Source organism: Sporothrix brasiliensis, assembly GCF_000820605.1.
Source record: "Sporothrix brasiliensis 5110 chromosome Unknown Cont19, whole genome shotgun sequence".
In the NCBI taxonomy this organism is placed as follows: Eukaryota; Fungi; Ascomycota; class Sordariomycetes; order Ophiostomatales; family Ophiostomataceae; genus Sporothrix; species Sporothrix brasiliensis.
Genome location: NW_024467138.1, coordinates 4163065 through 4180331, shown reverse-complemented (window position 1 = coordinate 4180331; position 17267 = coordinate 4163065). Strand labels below are relative to the sequence as shown.

At 58.1% G+C, this 17267-nt stretch overlaps 8 protein-coding genes across 8 annotated transcripts; 5 read left to right on the top strand and 3 right to left on the bottom strand.

Moving 5' to 3' along the window:
* Positions 1-27: 27 nt before the first annotated feature.
* On the bottom strand, positions 28-903 carry SPBR_00917 (arsenite methyltransferase; the record flags this gene model as incomplete). The annotated part of the gene is made up of 1 exon (XM_040759236.1): positions 28-903. One exon carries the CDS (start codon positions 901-903, stop codon positions 28-30), a length of 876 nt encoding a protein of 291 aa, XP_040618948.1.
* A 689-nt stretch (positions 904-1592) lies between these two features.
* SPBR_00643 (alpha/beta hydrolase) lies at positions 1593-2945 on the bottom strand (the record flags this gene model as incomplete). Its single annotated transcript, XM_040758962.1, has 1 exon — positions 1593-2945. One exon carries the CDS (start codon positions 2943-2945, stop codon positions 1593-1595), a length of 1353 nt encoding a protein of 450 aa, XP_040618947.1.
* A 1095-nt stretch (positions 2946-4040) lies between these two features.
* SPBR_00511 (uncharacterized protein) lies at positions 4041-5630 on the top strand (the record flags this gene model as incomplete). Its single annotated transcript, XM_040758830.1, has 2 exons — positions 4041-4067; positions 4140-5630. 2 exons carry the CDS (start codon positions 4041-4043, stop codon positions 5628-5630), a joined length of 1518 nt encoding a protein of 505 aa, XP_040618946.1.
* A 1074-nt stretch (positions 5631-6704) lies between these two features.
* SPBR_09029 (uncharacterized protein) lies at positions 6705-8607 on the top strand (the record flags this gene model as incomplete). Its single annotated transcript, XM_040767155.1, has 2 exons — positions 6705-7873; positions 7941-8607. The coding sequence occupies 2 exons, from the start codon at positions 6705-6707 to the stop codon at positions 8605-8607; spliced, it is 1836 nt and encodes a 611-aa protein (XP_040618945.1).
* Positions 8608-10778: 2171 nt separating this feature from the next.
* Positions 10779-11507, top strand: SPBR_00982 (glutathione S-transferase; the record flags this gene model as incomplete). Its single annotated transcript, XM_040759301.1, has 1 exon — positions 10779-11507. One exon carries the CDS (start codon positions 10779-10781, stop codon positions 11505-11507), a length of 729 nt encoding a protein of 242 aa, XP_040618944.1.
* A 941-nt stretch (positions 11508-12448) lies between these two features.
* SPBR_00851 (alcohol dehydrogenase) lies at positions 12449-13438 on the top strand (the record flags this gene model as incomplete). The annotated part of the gene is made up of 3 exons (XM_040759170.1): positions 12449-12472; positions 12535-12842; positions 12871-13438. The coding sequence occupies 3 exons, from the start codon at positions 12449-12451 to the stop codon at positions 13436-13438; spliced, it is 900 nt and encodes a 299-aa protein (XP_040618943.1).
* A 606-nt stretch (positions 13439-14044) lies between these two features.
* On the top strand, positions 14045-15352 carry SPBR_00660 (uncharacterized protein; the record flags this gene model as incomplete). The annotated part of the gene is made up of 1 exon (XM_040758979.1): positions 14045-15352. One exon carries the CDS (start codon positions 14045-14047, stop codon positions 15350-15352), a length of 1308 nt encoding a protein of 435 aa, XP_040618942.1.
* A 28-nt stretch (positions 15353-15380) lies between these two features.
* SPBR_00569 (uncharacterized protein) lies at positions 15381-16859 on the bottom strand (the record flags this gene model as incomplete). Its single annotated transcript, XM_040758888.1, has 2 exons — positions 15381-16726; positions 16796-16859. The coding sequence occupies 2 exons, from the start codon at positions 16857-16859 to the stop codon at positions 15381-15383; spliced, it is 1410 nt and encodes a 469-aa protein (XP_040618941.1).
* Between the last annotated feature and the right edge of the window lie 408 nt (positions 16860-17267).

Below are 17267 nucleotides of genomic sequence, written 5' to 3'. Positions count from 1 at the left end.
TTTTACCATACTTTATCCTTTGCGATTCTACTTCCATCCGAGCGTCTCTGCTTCGGACGACAACAACCACGCATCCTCCGTCGCGGCCCATTCCTCGGCCGCCCGCACCGTCTCCTCAATCTCGTCCTTGCTGATGCCTGCATCGAGCCAGTTCTGGTAGAATTGCCCACCAGGTGTCAACTGACCCTTGACCCGCCACACCAAACGTGATCGCTGCTCGTGCCCTGAAAACACGCGTGCGCCTGCCCCGACCAAGACCTTTCCGCCGTCCGCATCAAAGCCAGCCGCCCGGAACAGCGCCGGCGTCGCGGCACCGGAATTGTCGTACCCAGGAGGTGCATTTTGCAAGAGGACACGCCGCTGGTACGGCACCCACAGGCGGTCGATGGCGAGTCCGCGAGGGTAAAAGTGCTGGTCGCAGCCATCGCGTGAGCCCAGCACACCGCCCGGCTTGAGGACGCGGCGCATCTCGATGACGGCCTGGCGCGGAGGGTCTGGCGGGGGCAAATGCCCGAGAACTTGGGAGCAGTAGACAACGTCAAAGGTGTTGTCGGGAAAGGGCAAGCCCTTGAGGACATCGGCCTGCAAGAAGGAGACGGTGCGGTCGCCGGGCTTGCCCACGGTGCCGTCATCGGGGTGGAGGGGGATGTTGTTGTCGGTGGCGACCTCACGGGCCTTTGCCAGGACCTCGGACGCAATGTCGACGCCGACCACGGCACCCTCGAGGGCGTACTTCAGGAAGCCCGTGGTGATGGTGCCGGGACCACAGCCGACGTCGAGAACGTAGTCTGTCGGCTTGATGTAGGGCACGAGGAAGCCGGCGTCCGCCTCAGCTCGGCGGCGTAGGTGCGTGGAGAGTGTGTGCTCGGTGTAACCGTGCGTGTACTTGAACTCTTGGGCCATATCGGACTGGAAGTGTGTTTTTGGACAAGTAAATTTATTGATTTGCGCTGAAAAGTCTAGAAGGGTTTTGGGAGGATGGTGATGCCTGGCTTCTGTGAACTTTGACGAGGCAACAACTTGGTATTTATGCTCACTGGAAGTGTCTTGCTGAGCTGTTCTATTTGTGGATGCTGTTTTGAGCTTCTCCTGTCTCCGGCTTTCACGAAGCTTGCAGTTTAAGGGAGCTTTGACAAACAATTGATAGCTCGGATGGTGCCATTTTGGCAGCGGTGTTAGGGGACTGCTGCAGGTACAAGTGGCTGCTAGCCCGCCTTACATCACTCGGACTTTGGCTTAAATACGCGAACCGCCCGCTCCATCATTTAGGACTTGGCAACCCTCTGGTATTTCTAGGACTTACATCGAGTAGGACTGCGTCTCGGTCCACGATGTGTCTTTGGAACGCACGTCATATCTTCCCCAGTCTTATTTTGACTGGAGTTCGTTGCAAATTGACAAATATGGCAGTCGTTGTTTATGGGCCGTGTGCGATTGTCTGTTGTTATCACCAAATTTGCATAGGACTCCTTCAATATTATCATATTGATTATGTATTTATTCGTAGTTAACTCAAAAACAAACAAATAAATAAATAGAATTAAAAAAAAAAATTCATCATCTATTTAAATTTCTAGGACTTTCCACCTTCGTTACAGGCGGTTCACGCGGTTGGCAATGACATTGTCAAACCAGTCATAGATCAGGCCGTTGACGTGGTCCATGGCGCCCACATGGCAGTGGTTCTGCGCCGCGTCCTCTGCCGTCAACCAGTTGTAGCTGGCTAGACCCGGACGCAGCGCGTCGCGCACCTTCTCGGGCTGATCAGGGAAGAAAATGTCTTCGGAGGGCGCACCGATCCACACGGGGCACGTCACCTGCTCGGCCAGGCGGCCGTCGAGCGTCATGGGCTCGGTCTTGCCCAGGAATTCGCTGACGGTGTCCACATCAAAACTCCATACGCCCTGCTGCAGACTCCAGACCGTCTCGGTGTCGGCCAGGCCGGAGGCCAGGTAGTAGTCGAGCTCGGCGTCAAAGGCTGTGTAGTTTCCGGCGTCCCAGAGATCGCGCACCTGACCGTCGAGCGCATTGTAGTAAGGCTCAAAGACGCTGTAGAGACCGTCGACGGCAAAGACTGCAGCCAAGCGGTGCTCAAAGGCGGCCGCGCGCACAGCCAGAAAGCCGCCCATGGAGTAGCCAAACAGGCCGAGCTTGCTGCCGTCGACCTCGGGCCGGGCGCCCGACAAAAGGTAGTCGACCACGGGTGTGACGACCGTCTCCCACTCGGTGATGAAACCCAGGTTCTGCTCGCGGCGGACCGTCGGCTGGCCGGGACCCTCGTAGGTGATGACATTGTAGCCGCGAGCGAGCGCGTCAAAGCCGGTGGCATGCAACATCTCTTCCTGTGCACCGTCGTAGCCGTTGCCAAGAATGACGGTGGGGCGAGGATCGGTGGGGCTGGCTCCCTCGGCGCGGTAGTAAATGCAGGGAATCGAAAAGTTGCCGCTGGATGCCTTCAGCGTGATGCGCTCTCCGGGGATGGCCAGCAGGGCAATGGCACTGTTGAAGGCCGCCGTCTGGTTGGCCCAGAATGTCGCCAGCCGCGGGTCCGAGGCGTTGCCGTGCAGATAAAAGTCGGCGGACCGGAAATAGGTCGAGGCACGGAAGAATGCATTTCGTGCAGTGACCGGGTCCAAGGTGGCATTGATGGCCTGGGCTTGTGCATAGACATGGTTGGCGAGCTTGCTAAAGGCCGCCGAGAAGCTCTCGAGATCTTTGGGGACGATGCTGCCGGCGGCCTGCAAGACCTCGCCAGTGTCGGCACCGAACGAGCGCGACAGACTGGCTGTGCGGAGCAGCTCGTAGGAGAAGGAGGAGTCGCTGCTGAGTGGAAGTTGTGTTGCATTGTTCGTAGTGTTGGAGGCTGCAGTGTGGGGGATCGCGGCGCCCGATGCGGAAACTGCCATGGCAGCCACAAACAAGCATTTGATTAGCGAAGAGGCCATTGTGAATATTATGATGTGCTGCGTTGGAAGCAGAAAGAAGCAGGTGGTCAAAAGATTTGAGATCCTGTTAAGTTTGCAATGCAGCAGAAGGTCAAAGGTAGAAGATGCAGAGAGAAGACGAACGAGGACGATGAGATGGGCAACGAAACGGGATAGGGTCGAGAAGAATGGATGTATTTATATTCGTCTCGAGCCATATATCACGACGGTTGCTTCTTGTTCTTCCTGACCTTCTTTCGCCCTTTACGGCTAAAATAGGAAAAAGACAAATCAAGCCATGGTGACTGTGGGGACGATCATCATGAACAGACACAGCCTTGCCGCTCACGGCCTTACCGAGAGATACTTTGTGGGACACTCTGAAAACAAACAAGGCTGACGAGCGTCAAAGGAAACATGTACGTGTCTCCGTTCATTGTCTGATGTGGTCCGAGTGTCTTCCTAAAGAGGAAATCCCTGGAAGAATTCATTGGACCCGAGGCGATGATCAGAGTAAATCATGGACAGGCAGTGCCGCTGCTTACTTGTGTGCACGAAGTGGAGTCACTGATCGACAGCGCAGACATTCATAAGCGTCGTCTATCGGCGTCATGATTTTTATTTCGTGTCGACGTTCTCAAAGTCCTCATTTTGCTGGTCGTATCCGCCAGTTGATGCCGGTCGAAGTCGGTCGACGTCGATGCTGACAGAAAGGACAACAGATTCAGGGCGGAGTTGTAAATCGTAGTGTAGCAGCCAATAATCCCAGCCTAACAGACAGAGCGACCCACAGTACGAAAATATGGCCCGAGCGTCTTCCCAATTAGGCAAGAGATTTACAACTCCAAGCTTTGCCTTGTAGGGCAGGCGCGCAGCATGCTTCTTGCAGTGAGAATCGACAAAGCCCAAAACCAGGCAGGAGCACCCGACGCTTCATGTTGCCCGCCTCCCCAAGCAAATCTTCTCGTTGCTACATCCAGGAGATTGTTTCTGCTCAAAAGGTGGGCAACGAGTCGAAAACACGCCATGGTCAACGCTCGACCCACACTCGTCTCGCATTCGGAAAGATACAATGGCCAGCAACCCTCAGCAGCCTCCACCACAAGCGTGTCGCACATGCCGGGCCGGCAGGATCAAGGTGAGGTCAATGGTGCTGCAAAGAACAGAATATAGACTCTTGGTAAATGTGGGTTGCTGACTCTTCCTCTCATCTAGTGTGACTTTGTCAAGCCTGTCTGCACGCCTTGCAAGCAGTCAAGGAGGCCATGTACTGGCACTGGACGGGCGTTGGTCTTCAAGACGACCACCATAGCTACAAACGGGCAGCCAACCACATCTACGAGCACATTTGGTGCAGCGCCTTTGGTCACGCAATCCAGAGCCGCCGCGCAGCTCGACGCTGTCGCCGAACAAGAGCGGCACATTGGCTTCTTCTGGGCCGCCTACCTCCCAAACGGTGAGCCGTTTCCCGACGAAGCTAGTCGCTACACAACCTGCGGCTGGACACGCATCGTACGAGAGATGTGCGAGAGCCATGCGACTACAACCGGGACCGAGAGCACGACAGACCTCGTGCGCCTCGCCGTCGTGGCCAACAGCCTCTGCATGCTGGGCAGCCAACACCGCGAGCCACGCATGGTCGACGACGGCCACCAGGTTTACGGGCGTGCGCTGCAGAAAATGCGTGCGGCACTACAGCGGTTTGAGTCCACCGAGACCAAGAAGCTTGCGCTCCTGCTGACCTCGCGCCTGCTGACCATGTTCACCCTTCTCTTTGGGCGGGATGCGACGGACCGTGGGCCGCCTTCAACGGCGCAGGGCGAGGCTTGGGTCGGACTCAACGCCGGCGAGATGGCACTGCTGCTGTCGAGCCGTCCCGAGGCATACCAGACGGGCGATGCACACCAGGTCTTTGTGGACACACGACTGCATCTCTTCCTGCCATACCTCATCTCCAAGTCGCGGACTAGTCTGAGCCGGCCCGACTGGATGACGGTGCCGTGGGCGGTGGTCCCCAAGACACCGCTGGACCGCCTGATCGATCACATTGGGCACATTCCAGCACTGGTCGAGGACCTGACTGCGATCAACAGCAACGAGACTCTATCCGAAAAAGACAAACGGATCGCCAAGCATGGTCTGCGTCCCCGGTACAGTGCCTTTGTCGCCGAAATGAAGGATTGGTTCGATGATGTCGTGCCGGGTTTCGGGATCGAGGAGCTGCTGGCCATCGGCAAGACGAAGAAGAGGAAGCGGGCGTCGGAAGGCTCTTCCTCCGTCCTCGAGCTCGCCAAGGCGCACACACTCGTGCTCTTCTGGGCCACCTGTCTGCTCTTTCGGGGTGGTCTTTTGCAGGTCCTCGACGAAGACGGCGACATCCCGCCGGAATTCGTCAACATGCGCGCCATTCGCTACAACATGCTCAAAATCATGTCGAGCGTCTTCTTTTCGCCGAGCTCGAAATTGACGGCTAGCTGGTACAGCATCAACATTGCTCTCTTTCCGCTCCGAATTGCCATGGGCACAGTCGGCCGCAACGACGGTGACGACGGCGACAGTGGCCACGGCGACATTGACACATGTCCGCTGTCGCCAGCCGAGATTGAACTTATGGCGAGCATCTCAAACGAATGCAAGGCGCGTGGTGTCGCGAGTTTTCTCAACAGCATGGGCCAGTACTTGTCGGAGGGCGACGCAAAGGAGTGATGGTCACGGAGCTGAGGCATGAACACACGACACAAAAACAAGAGCTCGCTCATTTGGCACCTCTCGTCACTTTATGGGTTCTTTGCATAATTCAACTTGGGCGCAGCGTGCATACTAAGAAGTACAAACGCCAACAAACTTAACAAAACCCTGCACAATATCCACATGAGCTATGAGGTGACAGCACCGAGCACCGCGCGGGATGCGTTCTCGCGAGGGTGGTGCGCGGGATCAACCAGCACGGAAAAGCTGAACTTTCGCCAAATTTGAGTGCATAGAGCGGTTAACTACGCCGAAAGCGGCATCGACCTCGATGCAACAGCGCCGATGGCGTGATTGACTAGCGACGCACCTCATTAAAACCCCACGAATTTGGGGGGGCTTTTGCGGGCGTGGGCCGCCCTAGACCGTCCTGGGCCGCACTGCAAACCAAACCGTGGACCCTCTGCCACACATTTCTATTGGACCCTGACTTGACGTGAGCGGACGGCCGGTCGTCGGTGCGTCCAAGGATGCCATTCAAAATGCAATCATTTTACTGCTCACTCCGAGAAATGGAATGGCTGGCGGGAAGCAGCTCTTTTTGCGCAATTGACGCAGCGCAAGGAACAAAGGAAATGAAAATAAAAGAAAAAGAAAAAGAGAAAACGGCAAAAAGAGACAACAGACGATCCCAAAAGGCGGACAAGACGAGACGTGCAGGTCTGCAGGGTCTGGGCGTGGAGCTCTTTCTGCCAGCATTTTACCGTCTTTTTCTCCATGCGCGAAGCTCGTGTCTGTCTGCTCATTTCCCCTGGCCTATGACATTTTCCTGCCATTCGGTCATACATCTCACGTCTTACGTCTTTCTTCGCTGTCGACCTTGCTCGGTTCCTTTTCATCTTTTCCCGACCAAAAGCTTCTTTCTTCTGCATTTACAGCTTTGTCCCTCGTTGTGCGGCACGCGCCCTGTGTGTTTCTTTGATACCCCGTTCCCAACTACATCCTCCCACTTGCTTCCTCCTGGTTCTTTGTACTGCTTGTTTTTTTCTGTAGCCTTATTGGCCTTCCATGCCCTTACATTACACGTTCAACATGTCGAAAATCTACGAGATCGACCCCGAGGCCGACACGCTTGTTGTTGTGCACCCGCTGGCCGAGTCCTTTGCGCCGTGGCCCGAGCACGACAACAAAAGCACGACGATCCCGACCAAGCACCTGACCAACGGCTACCGTAATGGTGTTGTTGTGCCCGTACCTGTGCCTGCTGGTGTGCGCATCAAAGTCTCGTCCAAGCATCTAAGCCTGGCATCGCCGCGTTTCCGCGACATCCTTGCCCAGAAGACGGCTGTGGCCGCGAACACCAATGGCAGCGGGAAGCAATCCAACGGCGTTACGACGCCGCCGGCCAGCCCGAACTCGCTGTGGCGCAAGCAAGCGGCCACAACCACCGCCACCGACGAGTCGGATGGCCGCATCCACATTGTTCTTGACGGCCTCGATGCCGACGCCACGACGACTGTGCTGAACATTGTGCACGGCCGCGGCGGCAAGGACCGTGTGCCCAAGACTGTGTCGCTGGAGGCGCTGGCACGCATTGCCGTGGTAGTCGACAAGCTCAAGCTGCAGGACGCCGTTGAGATCTATGCCGACCGCTGGGTCGACGAGCTCCACAGCAAGAGCGCACCGTCCAGCAAGGACAGCAGCCGCGACCTGGTGCTCTGGATCTACGTTGCCTACGTCTTCCAGCGCGACAGCATCTTCAAGGAGGCCACCAAGATCGCCGCCGCGCAGCTCACGGGCCCGCTGCCCACGCTGCCTAACCTGCCCCTGCGCGCCAAGATCGCCCACGACATTGATGCCCAGCGCCAGGCGGTTATTGGCCAAGCGCTCGACATTCTCGAGACGGCCGTCGACAAGCTCGTGCAGGGCGATCTGGACCAGGATGAGGAGACCACAGCGACGGACGGCGAAGAGAACAACTCCGACACGTTTTTGCTGGGAACACTGCTGCGTACGCTGCACCGTCACAAGCTCATCTGGCCCCGCCCCCCCTCGCCGTATGCCGGCGTGTCGATTGCGGCCATCAGTCACGTGGCACACGACGTGCAGACTCGGGCGTGGCGGACGGCGTTCCGGATCGGCGACTCAACCCGCAACAACCGCACAAACAACCAGCTTCTCCTAGCGCCGCAGCTTGACAACCTGCGCGCGGGTGTGGTCGGCCTGGCGCTGAAAAGCGACCTCGGCTACAACCTATATTAGTGGGCGAGACAATGAGGACGGTGGCGACGGCGACGAGGACGAGGACGACAACGGCGGGGAGAGCAGTGGAGTGGTCGTCGTCGTGCACCGAGAGCGGGAGCGAGCATTCGAAGGCTCTGAGCCCGGACTGGAGGTGATCAGGCAGGACGACAGAGACGTTGAAGGGGCGGCAGATATTGCAGCCGAACTGGCCACAGAACTGGCTACAGACGATGACAATAGCACCGGCGGTGAAGCTGAACACGCTGACGATGATGACATGGACAGTGGCGACGTCAATGACGGTGCCAACAGTGACGAGATCGGTTCGGTTGATGCGGCCGACGAGGTCAATGAGCGCAACGAAGATATGGACGACTACGTCTCAGAGGCAGATTCAGAAGCTGATGCGACGCTGGTGGGCGACGGCAGCTTTGAGCAGCGGCAGGTGCAGGCGCTGTATGAAATGCCGTCAGATGCGACCGACAAGCGGCGGCTTGTGGAGCCATTGGGGAGAGACGAGCTGCTCTTGCCATGCGAGACGGCTCACGACACGGTCGTGCTGCCGGCGCGCTTGGTCCTGGACTCGAAGCTCGACACGACTCTGGACCGCGTTCTGGTGTCGCTGAGTCTGTGCGCAAGTTTGGCGGTGATGGAGTGGGTGCCGCAGCTGCTGCACCCCGGATCGATGAAGCATTGGGGCCGGCGGACGGCGGTGTTCCTTTTGCTGGTTTGGCTACCGGCTGTACATTAGGCGGGCACGAAAGGAGGGACGTGTGAAGTATGCGTGGAGAGATGAACAGACGAGGAAAAAGCACCGACGCTCACTTTGTTTGATCTCATTTGTCACAGTTTTTACATATTTGCTTTGCTCTTGGAAAAGATCTTTTGGACTGTTTTCTTTTTGTTTTGGCCTTTTTTTTTGGTTGTTGTTTCTTGGATATTCCCTGTTCCATGTCATTTTGCGCAACATTTATTATACTTTTTTCAATTTCAAGCAACCTGATCGACAACAAAAAGCAATATCTCTTTTGTCTCAAGCATCATAATCAAGGCCCAGCAAATACCAGTTATTTCGAGAACAAGTCTTCTCACTGCTGTGAAGTACCGGCGCAACGACTTCCGACTCGTTTCCATGAGCCGATGCTTCTCCGCATTACGAAGGGAACGCTTAGTGGACATTTCGCCGGCGCGTGTTACGCCCCAACCATGGGTTTTGTTTTACGGATTTCTTGTCTCCCCATTTGTTGTCGAATGCGTGCTTCTGGTACATCACTTCGACAGGTTCGACACGGGACGACAGCGGCTGGACTTTGCCGAGGCAACTCTTTCTGTTAACCTCGTCTCGTTATGCTGACTGCTACTACTCACATCGGGAATTTCGAACAGACTCAGTTCAGTCTCCTTTGAGGACCATTGTCTCCGCGCTACCAGGAAGCAAAAGCTTCGCTTCCACGCAGTAACTATGTGGTAGCCTTTCGTGCCCGCCCACCCATCTCTGGCCAACCACCTGCCACACTAAATTTGGTCAAGAAAGCCTCCACTTCCAGGAACCTGACATCCGCCGTCCGCGGCGGGGGGAGCATCCCGGCAGGGCCAATACTAACACCCCAAAGGGACAAACCAGGACTGAAAGAACCTATATAAGGTAGAGACCATTTCGTCCTTGAGTCCTTGAGAAACACAGTATAAATTGAACTAAAAAAATGAAAAATGAAAAAAAAAAAAAAAAACCGTTCGAACGGGAAGACGAAAAGAGTTGGCACTTTCAGATTTCAGAAAGCCTTAAGCTATAACCCTCTCCCCGGGGACTTCGTATTAATAAAACAGGCTGAAGGTCGGGCAAGTCCCCCAATGAGGCTGGGGAGACAGCGAGGGGAAGCTGTTCCCGATAGAACTGCCACCAGCCTGGATAAGGGTACTACTGTGTGCACGGCAGAGGCTCCATCGTTCGTTCCACCTTTTGTCGTCCATTAGGACACCCATTGTATCGTTGCTTCGAGGTTGGTCATTGTTTGATATAAAGGGTAAGTTGTACAACATTTTCCAGCAGATTGCATCTCGTTCCCCCCTCCATGTCCAGCCTGGCGAGAGCCGTCCGTAACCTGGAGTCCGCGGCACGTTACACACTCCGGGATTTTGATTATCAATCAGAAAGCAGCGCGTGGCACAGCTGTGGCATATATTCTGTGGACAATGGCCGAATCGGGATGGATTTCGCAATTGATGGTGTAGATGTGCACAGTCTCGCACCTACCTGTTATGCAGCAACTTTAGTACACCTTGCCGGCGACGGTTCCGAGCGTGGCGCATGCCGCACCTTGGTCGCGCCTGCCTTGCTCTGTAAAATGAAAGCAGCCCACATCGTAACCAACGGAACAGGAATGAACACGCCCAAAGTCAATGCCGTGCGATGGCGCCTTCCCGTTTCTTGCACACCAGGGTGTCCATGGCGTCGATAGCCCCTTCCCACACCCACTCTGCGGCGAGCTAGCAATGACGAAATCAAGGCGGTCGACCAACAGGCAGGAGCGAGACGAAGCTGCGCGGTCGCTCGTCCGCCCGCCTGCGTGATATTGCAACGCAACGACCTCGCTTTGAACACCCACACCTCGCGGAAGACGGCTGACAAAACGTCCCGGTCTCCGTGGGCTTTCAACACAGCTTTGTCTGTCGCTGGCCCCCTGAGTCGTCCATGCTTGACATTGCTCTGTCCCTCTCCGCAACGTGTATATAAATGGAAGAGCCCCCAGGAAGCACGCCTCCTTGAGATCGTCCTTCTTTTCCTTGGTGTCAGATCCTGAATTCCGTCTCACGACAATCTTGCCCACACAAGCCCGCAAGCTCTCTCGCATTGCATCTTCTCCTAGCTTCTCTCACAACACAGCACTACACCCCATCGCAGCGCACACGACGTCGCCCACCATGGCCGACAAGCTCACCTTGTACACCAACCACCGCTGCCCCTGGGCCCACCGCGCGCACATTGCCCTGGCCGAGCTCGGCATTCCCTTTGAGGAGGTCATCATCGACCTCGACCGCCCCCGCGACCCCTGGTACCTGGAGGTGAACCCGCGCGGCCTCGTGCCGTCGATCAAGTACGGCGACGAGATCATTACCGAGTCGGCTGTTGTGGCGCAGTTCCTGGCCGACCTGCACCCGGACAAGGCGCCCCTGGTCCCGACGTCGACGGCCGCCGGCGGTCCCCTGGCGCGGGCCCGCATTGCCTTTTTCGTCGATACCTACTTTACCAAGGTGCACTCCCACGTCATCAAGCTGGGGCAGGCCAAGACCGCGGACGAGCAGGCGGCGGCGGGCGATGCCATTGTGGCGGCGGCCGTCAAGGAGCTGGAGCCGCTGCTGGCGGGCGGCGCCAAGTCGGCGTCGACGCCGGCGGCGAAGCCCTTCTTTGGCGGCAGCGAGCGCCTGACGCTGGCCGAGGTGCTGACGGGGTCCTTTGTGCTGCGGCTGGTGCGGCTGTCCAAGCTGGGCGTGTACCCGTCCAACGTGCCTGCGGCGGCGGCCGAGAAGGCGCCGGCCTTCTGGGCGTGGGCCGAGGCCGTGGCGGCGCACCCGAGCGTGACGGGCATCTTTGACGAGAAGGCGGTGGCGGCCAGCACCAAGGCGCGTCTGGACAAGCAGCGGGCGGCATGAATCCGTGGCAGCAGGATGTGAGAGGATGGGGGGCAGTTATGATAAGAATGACGAAACACGAATGCAGAATGCGCATACTTCATCCTCCAACCCCACCAAAAGAAAGAAAAGAAACCAAAGTGTCTTTCATGTCCCCGTACCCTGGGAAACGCAGTGCCTGCAGGACATTCTGCACACACATGTACATGTCGGACCACATCCGATGGGGGAAGGGAAGAAGCAGACATATATCCGTGCTCGTTGAAATAAACTCTTTGTTTATGCATCCCGTCAGCGGCACCTGCCGACGGTCAGCATATACTGTGGGGGGCAGACTAAATGCAGCATCGCCGTGAGACGCTTGGGTATTTTATTTAAAAGTCCCGTTTTATGTCTGACAGGTGTATTTTCATTGGCCGTTTTGATTTTATGTCTTTCTGTCGCCTCACATGAATGTTCTTGGCAAAACAATGCGTTGGGCAGAAGAGCGGGCAGTGGAAAGAAACGGCAGCTAGGATGGGCCGTAAGGATGAAAATTATTATGTCTTTTTTTTTCAGTGTCATTGCCATTCCTTTTATTCTTTCTTTTTCTTCTACCCCAGTCTGATTCACCACCCGACACGATGACTCGTAGACTGACTCGTCTAGCTTGTCGCGGTTGCATCGTCAGCTCGGTCTCCACATCTCCCACACACCGGGCGCCGCTACTTGCGCGAATCGTCCCCGACTTCATGGCGTCTGATGTCGACGGTAAACCACATCCGCGCCCACATGACGCGGGGCTCCTCGTCGTGGGGAGCGGCTGATGAGACCCCGGGTAGACGATATAACAGATGAAAGACGAGCGAGTTTGAGTCGTCGTTCAAGTCGATCTCGTAAAGCAAGAGCATTGCCGTTATTTCTCCCGTTCGATCCGTCACATCTCGTGCTACGACACCCTTTGACACCACCACATCATTATCATGAAGGCCGGCCAGTGGAACGGGGTATGTTTCCTCGTCTTGGCGTTGCAACAAAAATGCGACTGCAGAGCTGACCTCCCCTCCAGTCGACAAAGTCCATTGAGCTCAACAATGTGCCCGTCCCCGAGCCTGCGGAAGGCCAGTTCCTCATCAAGATGCACTCCGCGTCCCTGTGCCACTCGGACCTGATGCCCGAGGGCCGCCCGGACGCGCCGACCACAATGGGCCACGAGGGCGTCGGCTTCGTCGAGGCGATCCACCCGTCCGCCGCGGGGAAGGGCTTTGTTGTGGGCGACGCCGTGGGCTTTCTGCCGTTCCTGGACGCCTGTTTTGCGTGCGACGCGTGCCACGTGCACAACCTCCGCTGCGAGCAGGGGACGACCAAGCTGCAAGGGTGGACGTCGGACGGCTTCTTCGCCGAGTACGTTCCACGCCGTCACGGGCTGCGAGCTGGTGCCGGGCGCGTGGCTGGCCGTTGTCGGCTGCGGCGGTCTCGGCCAGTACGCGACGCAGTTTGCCAAGGCCATGAGCTACAAGGTGGTGGGCGTGGACATCCAGGACGACGTGCTGGCGGCCGTCACGGCGCTGGGCGCAGACGCTGTCATCAACACGCGGACGACGACGGCGGCCAATGTCGACGAGGCCATCCACACGCTCACGGCCAAGGGCGTGCACGCCACGGCCGTGTTCTCGGCCGCCACGGCCGCCTACGAGACGGCCATCACGCTGTTGCGCCCCGGTGGCCTGCTCATGGTGGTCGGCATCACGGACACGCCGCTGCCCGTCACCGCCATGGACCTGTGCACGGGTCGGTACCGCCTCAAGGCCGAAAACACGGGCACTGCTCGCCGCCTGCCGCCCGTGCTGGCCTTTGCCGCTCAGCACCGCATCCAGCCGGCTGTCGACGTCCGCACGCTCGAGGACCTGCCGTCCATGGTCGAGGCCATGCGCCAGGGTCAGGCCACGCGCAGGCAGGTGGTCCTGTTTTAGGTGTTGGTAGGTGGCGCATGGGGGTGTAATGCCCCTTACGACGCTCTTTTGATCGAGGCCCCAACAGCGGCTGCATTATCTCTGTCTCGAACAAGAGCTTTCTTCACGATGCTGCTGAATGTATCCTTTAGGAGGATCTCTGAACAATTGATTGGCATTCCACGACTCTGTAAAGGCCGTCCATCTCCTAGTATACGAACTAGACCGCTACCACTAAGCCAACTGGCAAAATAGAGAGCCCTCTAACAAGGCTAGATAGCAGGCCTGAAGTACCGTAGTCCCACACCTTTGTTTCTGTTTTGCCTTGTTGGGCGGCTCGTGCAATGCACCCGATCTGGTTAGCCGCAGCTTTTTGCCCGACCGCCCCGTTTTGACCGTTGACCGTCAGAGAATAGCACAGCTCGTGCAATGACCCATATTGGGACTAGCGTCATATGAGCTTGTTAGTCGAGCCGACTTCAGAGGCTTCAGCGGCTTCAGCGGCATCCAGCGGAAGAGATAAAAGGAGACGAGATCGCTCAACGGAAAAGTATGTCTATGCCCTGCACCATTCATTGGATTTTTGCCTTGTATTCTGCGCAATCTCATCGACCCACGACTATCACCATGGGCCAGCTCGAACCGTACGATGCGCCGCCGCCGTACGGCAGCACCATATCCATGCACCCAACGTCCCCTGCTCCATACGACATGCCCTCCGCGTCTCCCACCCCAGCGCAAGTTCAGGCCGACGACCAGGAGGTCGACGAGCTCGCGGCGCACTACCGCCAGTACATCCCGTCGGTCCCTGGTGGTGGTGGCGGTTTGGGCGGTTTGGGCGGTTTGGGCGGTTTGGGCGCAGCGTCGTCAGCGTTCGCCCCTCCCGCCGGCCTGGCACGTCCCATCCTCATCCCACAGGCGTATGCCGCTGGTTTCACGCAGCCGCCGGCGCCCTTTCTGCGCGCCTACCCGCCGGTTCTCGGTGATGCCGGAATGAACATTCCGCCCGCCCTCTTTGTCGCCATGGTCGACGCCCTCAATCTGTGCATGGCCCCGCCCCCACCGCTTCAGGCCCTCAACCTCGTCGGCCAGGGTGTCGGGTTCGTGCCGAGCCACATTGCCCAGGGCGTGTCGGCGGGACTGGGCGTCGTGGCCGGTGTGGGCGTGGCGGCGGCGCGCATCACCCAGCTCAAAAAGTTCCTGGCCCGTGTCAATGCGGACGTATTCGCACCGCGAGGGCTGGTGATGGAGGTCGTCAAGGACGAGGCGGCGCTGCGGATGGTGGGCGTCTCGCCGTCGATGCTGCCGCCCGTAATGCCACAACAAGCCCGTGGTGTGGTCTGCACCGGCCCCGGTTTTGCCCCCCGCAATGCTCTTGTCCACACTCGCCTGACGCAACTGGCCCCGCACACGTCGCCCCTCTCGTTCCATGTGCCGCCCGCAGTCGTGCCGACAAGCCTGATGGACCGCATCACGGCGCGCCAAACAGCGTCTCGGCTGGCCAAGGATGCCACGCGTGCGGAGAAGCAGCAGCAGAAGCGCGACAAGAAGACGCGCAAGATGGAGGGACGGATGGATCGACAGTCGTTGGCGCCGTCATCGGACAGTAGCGACAGTGCGAGTGCCTTTTCATCCTACTCGGGAGGCGCCGCGGCGATCCATGCCAAGGCCGACAGCAGGCGGCAGATGGCAGAGCAACAGGGCGACTGGAAGGCGGTGGCCAAGATTGAAAAAAAGCGGGCCAAGGAGATGGAGGACTTTGACAAGAAGCAACGGAAACACGGGGACAAACACCACGAGAGGCACCAAGACAAACAGCAGAGGGGGTATGACAAAGACATGCGCAAGATGGATAAGAAGGACCAGAAGCAGGGAGAAAAGGACCAGAAGGCGATGGGAAAGCTGCAGTGGATTGTGATTCGGAATCGCCAGTAGTCATTGTAGGGAAACATAGACATAGATTTCAAGACAATGTTGTCACGTCACTGCCAGGCGAAGCACTGCCCGTCACACGACCACTCTCGAGATGCCATGTGCGTGGACGGCCAATCTCAAAGCCATGCGTCTCGACAATGACGCGCTGCATGGCTGTCTCGGCCCACACAGCCTCGTCGGTGCCCGGCGGAAGGTGTCGGGCGGCAACGTGCAGCGGAAAGATGAAGAGAAAGGCGCCGGTGCTCGAGGGGCTGCGATCAAATGATTCCTTGGCCAGACGGCAAATGTCGGACGCCACGGACCTGCGCGCAGCCTCGGCATCCTTCAGAGCCTGGCCCGCCACGAACGAAACGTGAAAGGCCTCGCAGACAGGGGCAAGACACAGCAAAATAGCATGGTGCAGGGCCAGCATCGACAGGTCGGTGTGGCTCGCGGATGATGCCCGGGGCGGCAGTTGCAGCTGTTGCCGCCACGCGGACAGTGCCAAAAGAAGATGCTCGACATGGCGAAGCAGGCCGGCGCCGCTCTGTGGCGTGGCGTCGGGTGCCTGTGTTCGATCAGCGCCGCCAAAGTCGTGCAAGATGCCAGGCACCTCGGCAAACAGGTCCATCAGTTCTCCTTCTGGACTCGTGTCCTGTGCGACGGCTCGCCATGCAGGCTGCGCCAGATAACAGGGCCGCCGCCGCAGCAGGGCGCTGATGACAATCGCAAACCGGCAGTGCCGAAACAGCTCGCGGCCGAACCCCGCCTGCACGTGCTGCGCCGGGCCGCGTCGCTCGATCAAGTGTGCCAGGCCATCGTAGTGCGCCAGCCAGCCCGTCGTCTCGGTCAGCGCCACGTTCTCGACCAGGCCCAGGCACAGCGCGCTGGCCAAGGTCTCGACGTCCCGCACGGCCACAGGGTCGGCCACGGCGGTGCGCAGCCGCCCCAGCGACCGCACATAGGCGCGCACGCCCGCCCCAAAGATGCGCGTGTCGCGGTGCACCTTGCCAAAGTAGACGGCCGCGAGGGCACGCAGGGCGTCTTTGTGGAGGGGCACCGCAGCTGTCGAGGTCGACTCGTAGTTGATCATGGACGCCAGAATGTGCGGGGACGCAGGACCGCTGACGCGGGGCAGCAGGCGCGCGACGAGGTGGGTGTGGAGGACCGTGTCTTCGTCGGGCTGGAGAGACATGGGCACCAACGTGGGCACCAACGAGGGCACCAACGAGGGCACCAACGAGGGCACCAACGTATTCACCTGCGCAGTCGCCTGCGTCGGCACGTCTTCGCGCCGGAATCGCGCCGTCTCGTCCACAAAGTTGGCGTGCAGAGCATAGCCACGGCACAGCAAGCCAGCCTTGCGGCACCGCTGACAATGCGGACGGCCTTCATCTGCAGCCGTTAGTCATCGAGTCCCGTCATCACCCACCAGTCGAGCCACTTGCGCGAGTCGTGACATACCACATTTGAGACGGCGGCCGCGACAGGTACCGCACCCTTTGCTGCGGCCACCGCGGTTGACCATGTCGCCTTCTTACGGTGGGTATTGGAGCGCGTGCGGCATTGCAAAAACGTGGACAAGACCCGCCATCGGGACGTAGACGGTCGTTGATGTAGATGGTGATGGTGTAAGGGCAAAGAAGCAACGCGCATCCATAAGAAATAATGTCAGATGTCAGTCACAAAGTAAGACGCAGAGAGACCTGTAGAGTGCTACAACGTCAGGCAGGAGCAGACGACACAGGGCGGTCACATCGGGCAGAATAATGCCCTGTAATTCGACGCCCGAAGGTGTGGGCCCACTTTACCACTTCCGCCTATTGGCCTATCGGCCAGGAAAGGCTTCGCCAATCGTTTGCCAGGTCCCTGTCCCAAAACGGCAATTACAAAATACATTGACCTACACCATGGACTCCAAAGCAGAAGAGCGCAT